The sequence below is a fragment of the Procambarus clarkii genome, chromosome 43 (assembly GCF_040958095.1).
Source record: "Procambarus clarkii isolate CNS0578487 chromosome 43, FALCON_Pclarkii_2.0, whole genome shotgun sequence".
NCBI classification, from domain to species: domain Eukaryota; kingdom Metazoa; phylum Arthropoda; class Malacostraca; order Decapoda; family Cambaridae; genus Procambarus; species Procambarus clarkii.
In genome coordinates this window covers 20,443,762-20,452,100 of record NC_091192.1, presented here as the reverse complement: position 1 = coordinate 20,452,100, position 8,339 = coordinate 20,443,762, and the positions used below count along the sequence as shown (strand labels likewise).

General features: G+C 49.4%; 1 protein-coding gene across 1 annotated transcript; it reads right to left on the bottom strand.

Moving 5' to 3' along the window:
* Window positions 1-2,865: 2,865 nt before the first annotated feature.
* Window positions 2,866-5,550, bottom strand: LOC123747765 (uncharacterized). The gene is made up of 2 exons (XM_045729977.2): window positions 5,371-5,550; window positions 2,866-3,819 (listed from the first exon to the last, which is right to left on the bottom strand). The coding sequence occupies exons 1-2, from the start codon at window positions 5,548-5,550 to the stop codon at window positions 2,866-2,868; spliced, it is 1,134 nt and encodes a 377-aa protein (XP_045585933.2).
* Window positions 5,551-8,339: the final 2,789 nt, after the last annotated feature.

Sequence of the window (8,339 nt, the reverse complement as noted above, 5' to 3'; positions counted from 1 at the left end):
ACGCTGGCAGAGTACCTCAGCCGCACGCTGGCAGAGTACCTCAGCCGCACGCTGGCAGAGTACCTCAGCCGCACGCTGGCAGAGTACCTCAGCCGCACGCTGGCAGAGTACCTCAGCCGCACGCTGGCAGAGTACCTCAGCCGCACGCTGGCAGAGTACCTCAGCCGCACGCTGGCAGAGTACCTCAGCCGCACGCTGGCAGAGTACCTCAGCCGCACGCTGGCAGAGTACCTCAGCCGCACGCTGGCAGAGTACCTCAGCCGCACGCTGGCAGAGTACCTCAGCCGCACGCTGGCAGAGTACCTCAGCCGCACGCTGGCAGAGTACCTCAGCCGCACGCTGGCAGAGTACCTCAGCCGCACGCTGGCAGAGTACCTCAGCCGCACGCTGGCAGAGTACCTCAGCCGCACGCTGGCAGAGTACCTCAGCCGCACGCTGGCAGAGTACCTCAGCCGCACGCTGGCAGAGTACCTCAGCCGCACGCTGGCAGAGTACCTCAGCCGCACGCTGGCAGAGTACCTCAGCCGCACGCTGGCAGAGTACCTCAGCCGCACGCTGGCAGAGTACCTCAGCCGCACGCTGGCAGAGTACCTCAGCCGCACGCTGGCAGAGTACCTCAGCCGCACGCTGGCAGAGTACCTCAGCCGCACGCTGGCAGAGTACCTCAGCCGCACGCTGGCAGAGTACCTCAGCCGCACGCTGGCAGAGTACCTCAGCCTCACGCTGGCAGAGTACCTCAGCCACACGCTGGCAGAGTACCTCAGCCACACGCTGGCAGAGTACCTCAGCCACACGCTGGCAGAGTACCTCAGCCACACGCTGGCAGAGTACCTCAGCCACACGCTGGCAGAGTACCTCAGCCACACGCTGGCAGAGTACCTCAGCCACACGCTGGCAGAGTACCTCAGCCACACGCTGGCAGAGTACCTCAGCCACACGCTGGCAGAGTACCTCAGCCACACGCTGGCAGAGTACCTCAGCCACACGCTGGCACAGTACCTCAGCCACACGCTGGCAGAGTACCTCAGCCACACGCTGAGCGGGGTCACAATACAGGGGTAGCGATCCCCTGGCAGCAGTCACTAGCGACCAGCAGCAGCACTACTCAACAGTCACCTCCCTGTCCTCAGTCTCTCCCCTAAGCCAGACCCAAAGGTACGCCGATCTTTTCAACACTAAAGCACTATATTGCAGCTACCACACTGCTTCATCGGCGGCGGCTGACTTGGTCGTTTCCAGGACCCTGTAGGGAGACTCTGGACGGCCCAAGATGACCTGCTCCAGTACCGCTGCCCTCCAGACGTCACTTCTGTGGACACAAAAACGTCATCAATGACCTAGCCGGTACTGGCGAACTAGGAAATACCTCTAACTCACTGAGGAGTTGACAGTGTGCTCTGTAGCACACACTAGGTGGTGCTGGTCCTGAGGCGTCACCTCACCAGAGGTCACTCACAACGACCCCTCTGGTCACCCTCTGGCTGACCAAGGCAGGAATCTTTAGCCATTTACAGGTACTAGATAGCCACCACCAGATGGCATTGTCCACATTACGTACGAATCCCGGGGCAGTTCGGGTGCGGACTCGTAGATGGCGCTGGAACTGCCACTCGTCACCCTGACAAGGGCGACGAGTCCGTAAACACCAGCTATGACTCACTCTGGGTCAAGGTCACGCGGCCTGAGGGTGATAAAAACCTTCCGTATTGTTAAATCATAAATTATAAATTCGGGTCACTATTCAATACTGTAATTAGAAATAGCCTGGTCCAAGATGCCTATAGAATTACCATCAGTTTCAATAAGAATTCAACCATCTGGGAGGCCAGGAAATAAGATTAGTTTGTTCAATTAATCCTAGCAGTCAGAGAGGCAGGCGGAGTAATTCTAGCTGGCTTCAGTCGCGGCTTGAGAGAGCAGGCTAAGCCCTGGAAACACAAACTCTAACTGTCTCTATTTTCCGCTTGTTACAACTTGTAATAAAGTTGTTACATCTTGTCTTAACATGACGTATTAGAACGTTGTTACAACTTCCTATATTGATTGTTATAACGGGTTAGGTGTTAAAACTTGTTCAAACGTTGTATCAACGTCGTAGTTTCGGTGTGTGTTTGGCGGGAGTTTAGTGTGGAGTGGGCAGCTGGGACACGAACATCAACCCCAGGAAGCCGGACGAACAACGACCCCAGGAAGCCGGACGAACAACAGGCTGGGTTCTAGAATATGCTTAAGGCTTCTGGGTAACATGCTTAAGGAGTTTAGTACAGTCGAATCATTCATTGCCTCTTAGGAAATATTTCAGTAGGAATATATGCAGTTTAGGGAGTGTTGAAGATAGGGAGTGTTTTCTGTATATATTCAATTGATTAATCTTGATTTAATAAACTTGTGATTTAAGTTTTCTGTTTGGAGTTCACCTCATCAGAATATATGATTGTCTTTGCCGAGTAATCCACGAGTCGGGTTTATTGGGCTGAGTCGGTATACATATTGCAAGCAAGCCTAGTATATTTAATATCGGATATATCCCTTTCTTTTCGATTTATTTCAGCATTTAACGTAAATTCATTCCTCCCTTTTTAATTAATTGGGGATCTATCTTTGGAGAATTTTATATAATTGACGGTTTCCTGTTTCACTGTCAATTCGGGGACTAATCAAGTAAGCGGATTCAGGTGGTGGCAGCTGAGAAGATCCTCGAGTTTGTTAGGGGCCCAGTACAGCGTGTTTGTGGGATCTAAGGCGATCAACCGTCTAAGGTCATAAGAAGTAGACTGAAGGCTAATAGTAGAGCTCTGGGGTCTTTGAGATTAGTTAACTGAGGGCTGGGTAGTAGACAAAGTACAGACACTTACCCTGTCCCTGTTACAGTGGAGCCTGGACCTGGTCACGTCTAGGTGGAGCCTGGACCTGGTCACGTCTAGGTGGAGCCTGGACCTGGTCACGTCTAGGTGGAGCCTGGACCTGGTCACGTCTAGGTGGAGCCTGGACCTGGTCACGTCTAGGTGGAGCCTGGACCTGGTCACGTCTAGGTGGAGCCTGGACCTGGTCACGTCTAGGTGGAGCCTGGACCTGGTCACGTCTAGGTGGAGCCTGGACCTGGTCACGTCTAGGTGGAGCCTGGACCTGGTCACGTCTAGGTGGAGCCTGGACCTGGTCACGTCTAGGTGGAGCCTGGACCTGGTCACGTCTAGGTGGAGCCTGGACCTGGTCACGTCTAGGTGGAGCCTGGACCTGGTCACGTCTAGGTGGAGCCTGGACTTGGTCACGTCTAGGTGGAGCCTGGACCTGGTCACGTCTAGGTGGAGCCTGGACCTGGTCACGTCTAGGTGGAGCCTGGACCTGGTCACGTCTAGGTGGAGCCTGGACCTGGTCACGTCTAGGTGGAGCCTGGACCTGGTCACGTCTAGGTGGAGCCTGGACCTGGTCACGTCTAGGTGGAGCCTGGACCTGGTCACGTCTAGGTGGAGCCTGGACCTGGTCACGTCTAGGTGGAGCCTGGACCTGGTCACGTCTAGGTGGAGCCTGGACCTGGTCACGTCTAGGTGGAGCCTGGACTTGGTCACGTCTAGGTGGAGCCTGGACCTGGTCACGTCTAGGTGGAGCCTGGACCTGGTCACGTCTAGGTGGAGCCTGGACCTGGTCACGTCTAGGTGGAGCCTGGACCTGGTCACGTCTAGGTGGAGCCTGGACCTGGTCACGTCTAGGTGGAGCCTGGACCTGGTCACGTCTAGGTGGAGCCTGGACCTGGTCACGTCTAGGTGGAGCCTGGACCTGGTCACGTCTAGGTGGAGCCTGGACCTGGTGACGTCGAGGCGCCTGGTGACTTTTTTTTCGAGGTTCAAACGGATTGATTAGTATTTGGTTCCCATTGCCAGGAACAGGAAGCTTGATTCGCCATATCGAGGTCCCTCTCTCTCCACCCCTATGACCGACTGTCTTCCAAGAATGCTACCCACAACAGTTGCCTAACTCCCAGGTAGCAATTGACTGCTAGGTGAATAAACACACCAGATGTAAGGAAACGTCCCCAAATGTCTCGACCAGCCCAGGAATCAAACTCGGGGTCCGCCGAATGAGCGCCGGTTGGATATCGGCTAAGGTAGTCCGATTGTGTTTTGTCTCTTGAATACCGGTCGTGTCGCTAGAGTCTGGCCAAGTGGTAAAACACCAACGGTGGAAACCACAACACGGAGAGGATTCATGTTTAGAAGTTGTTTCCGTTCGTAGATCCATGTCATAGAGACGGATTGGAATGTTAATTGTCCGTCGTTGTTCTGATTTCTGCCCGCCAAACACACACCGAAACTACGACGTTGGTACAACGTTCGAACTACGTTTTAGCACTTCCCAACCAGTTATAACAACCAATATAGCAAGTTGTAACAACGTTCTAATACGTCATAAACACGTTAAGCCAAGATGTAACAACTTTATTACAAGTTGAAAATAGAGACAAGTTTCAGTTTGTGTTTCCAGGGTGAGTTGCTGGCATAGGCTGCTATACTGTGGACAGGATTTATCAGATGTAGCGTATTCGTGTCTGATTTCCCGCCTAACGCAGTCCGCCTCTTACTGGCATGGTTCAGGGTCTCGTGTGTGTGTAATTACCTAAGTGTAGTTACAGGATGAGAGCTATGCTCGTAGTGTCCCGTCTTCCCAGTACTCTTTGGCGTATAACGTTTGAAACTACTGACGGATTTGGCCTCCACCACCTTCTCACTTTAGTTTGTTCCAACCGTCTACACACTTTGCAAAAGTAAAATTTCAAATATTTTTTCGCCACTTTTGTTTCCGTGCTTGAATCTGTGTTTTCTTGTTCTTGAAGTTGCTGGTTCCAGGATTCCATATTCAATTTGGTTGACTTCTGTTATTATTTTGTTAGTGGTGATCATATAGCCTCTTTTTCTTCTATCTTCTAGTTTTGGCATGTTTAACGCCTCTAGTCTCTCCTCATAACTCTTGTTTTTCAGTTCCGGAAGCCATTTTGTAGCATAACTTTGCACCTTTTCCAGTTTATTTGTGTGTTTCTTGAGATATGTTCACCACACAACTGCTGCATTTTCCAGTCTTGGTCTCACAAAAGTCATGAACAGTTTCTTTAGTATTTTACCATCCATGTAATTAAAAGCAAATCTGAAGTTGGAAAGCGACGCATACGCTCCTCTCACAATGTTTTTAATTGTGGCTTATGTAAGCCACATATTAGATCCTGGATAAGCCAGGTTCCTCTGACGACAGCTTTCTATTCAAAACCACCCCCAGGTCTCGTTCTTTATTTGAGTTCTGTAATTCCTTTCCACATAATTTGTAAGTTGTGTGTGGTCAGTTTTCCCCGATTCCACATTCCATAACATGACAATTATTCACATTTAATTCCATTTGCCACATGTCGCTCCAAGCACTTATTTTATCTAGATCAATTTGAAGGGCATTACAGTCGTCTGCGTCTCCTATCTTCCCCAGTATCTTAGCATCATCCGCAAACATGTTCATATAATTCTCTATTGGTAGATCATTGATGTAGACGATGCGACTACCAGTATGCATCGTTACTGGTGCAAGAACTGAACCCTGTGGTTCAGTATCTCTCCTCCAGTCTTGCCTCTGATTACCGCCCTCATCTTTCTGTCAGAACATTTTTCATCAGAAGTCTCCCTGTCACCTCTCCAACATGCTCCAGTTTGTGTGTACTCACCTAGTTGTGTTTGCCGCGGTTGAGGCTCTGGCTCTTTGGTCCCGCCTCTCAACCGTCAATCAACTGGTGTACAGATTCCTGAGCCTACTGGGCTCTATCATATCTACACTTGAAACTGTGTATGGAGTCAGCCTCCACCACATCACTTCCTAATGTATGTGTGTGTGTGTTTGTGTGTGTGTGTGTGTGTGTGTGTGTGTGTGTGTGTGTGTGTGTGTGTGTGTGTGTGTGTGTGTGTGTGTGTGTGTGTGTGTGTGTGTACTCACCTATTTGTGCTTGCGGGGGTTGAGCTTTGGCTCTTTGGTCCCGCCTCTCAACTGTCAATCAACTGGTGTACAGATTCCTGAGCCTACTGGGCTCTATCATATCTACATTTAAAACTGTGTATGGAGTCAGCCTCCACCACATCACTGCCTAATGCATTCCATCCGTTAACTACTCTGACACTGAAAAAGTTCCTTCTAACGTCTCTGTGGCTCATGTGAGTACTCAGTTTCCACCTGTGTCCCCTTGTTCGCGTCCCACCAGTGTTGAATAGTTTATCCTTGTTTACCCGGTCGATTCCTCTGAGGATTTTGTAGGTTGTGATCATGTCTCCCCTTACTCTTCTGTCTTCCAGTGTCGTAAGGTGCATTTCCCGCAGCCTTTCCTTGTAACTCATGCCTCTTAGTTCTGAGACTAGTCTAGTGGCATACCTTTGGACTTTTTCCAGCTTCGTCTTGTGCTTGACAAGGTACGGGCTCCATGCTGGGGCCGCATACTCCAGGATTGGTCTTACATATGTGGTGTACAAGATTCTGAATGATTCCTTACACAGATTCCTGAACGCTGTTCTGATGTTAGCCAGCCTCGCATATGCCGCAGACGTTATTCTTTTTATGTGGGCTTCAGGAGACAGGTTTGGTGTGATATCAACTCCTAGATCTTTCTCTCTGTTCGTTACATTAAGTACTTCATCTCCTATTCTGTATCCTGTGTTTGGCCTCCTATTTCCACCACCTAGTTTCATTACTTTGCATTTACTCGGGTTGAACTTCAACAGCCATTTGTTGGACCATTCACTCAGTCTGTCTAGGTCATCTTGTAGCCTCCTACTATCGTCCTCAGTTTCAATCCTCCTCATAATTTTTGCATCATCGGCAAACATTGAGAGAAACGATTCTATACCCTCTGGAAGATCATTTACATATATCAGAAACAGTATAGGTCCAAGGACTGACCCCTGCGGTACTCCACTCGTAACGTCTCGCCAATCTGAGACCTCACCCCTCACACTGACTCGTTGTCTCCTGTTACTTAGGTATTCCTGTATCCAACGGAGTACCTTCCCTTTCACTCCAGCCTGCATCTCCAGTTTTTTCACTAGCCTCTTGTGTGGCACTGTGTCAAAGGCTTTCTGACAATCCAAAAATATGCAGTCTGCCCACCCTTCTCTTTCTTGCCTTATTTTTGTTGCCTGGTCGTAGAATTCAAGTAACCCTGTGAGGCAGGACCTGCCATCCCTGAATCCATGTTGATGCTGTGTTACAAAGTTCTTTCGCTCCAGATGTTCCACTAGCTTTCTTCGCACAATCTTCTCCATCAACTTGCATGGTATGCAGGTTAGGGACACTGGTCTGTAATTCAGTGCCTCCTGTCTATCCCCTTTCTTGTATATCGGGACTACGTTAGCTGCTTTCCAAATTTCTGGCAGTTCCCCTGTCGCCAGTGATTTGTTATACACCATGGAGAGCGGGAGGCACAGTTCTTCTGCTCCTTCCTTTAGTATCCAAGGGGAGATTCCATCTGGACCTATAGCCTTTGTCACATCCAATTCTAGTAAACACTTCCTTACTTCCCCGCTGGTAATCTCAAACTCTTCCAGTGGTTCCTGGTTAGCTATTCCCTCTCTTATCTCTGGGATTTCTCCTTGCTCTAAGGTGAAGACCTCCTGGAATTTCTTATTCAGTTCCTCACACACTTCCTTGTCGTTTGTATTGAATCCTTCTGCCCCTAACCTTAATTTCATAACCTGTTCCTTTACTGTTGTTTTTCTCCTGATGTGGCTATGCAGCAATTTAGGCTGAGTCTTTGCCTTGCTTGCGATGTCATTTTCGTATTGTCTTTCTGCCTCTCTTCTCATCCTAACATATTCATTCCTGGCATTCTGGTATCTTTCTCTGCTCTCCAGTGTCCTGTTATTCCTATAGTTTCTCCATGCCCTTTTACTTTGCTGCTTAGCTAGCCTACATCTCTGATTAAACCATGGGTTTCTCATCTTCATTTCACTGTTTTCCTTTTGGACTGGGACAAACTTGTTTGCTGCATCCTTGCATTTTTGCGTGATGTATTCCATCATATCTTGGGCCGTCTTTTCCCTGAGCTCTGTTTCCCATGCTATATCTGCTAGGCATTTTCTTATCTCCTCATAGTTTCCCTTTCGGTATGCTAACCTTTTGGTTTCGGTATCCCTTCTCGAGTTCAATAACCCTTCTTCAATCAGGTACTCAAACACTAATACACTGTGGTCGCTCATTCCTACTGGGTCCTCAAAACTGATTTCTCTTATGTCAGAGTCGTTCAGGGTGAAAACCAGGTCGAGTCTCGCTGGTTCGTCGTTTCCTCTCATCCTTGTGGGTTCACTGACATGCTGGGTTAAGAA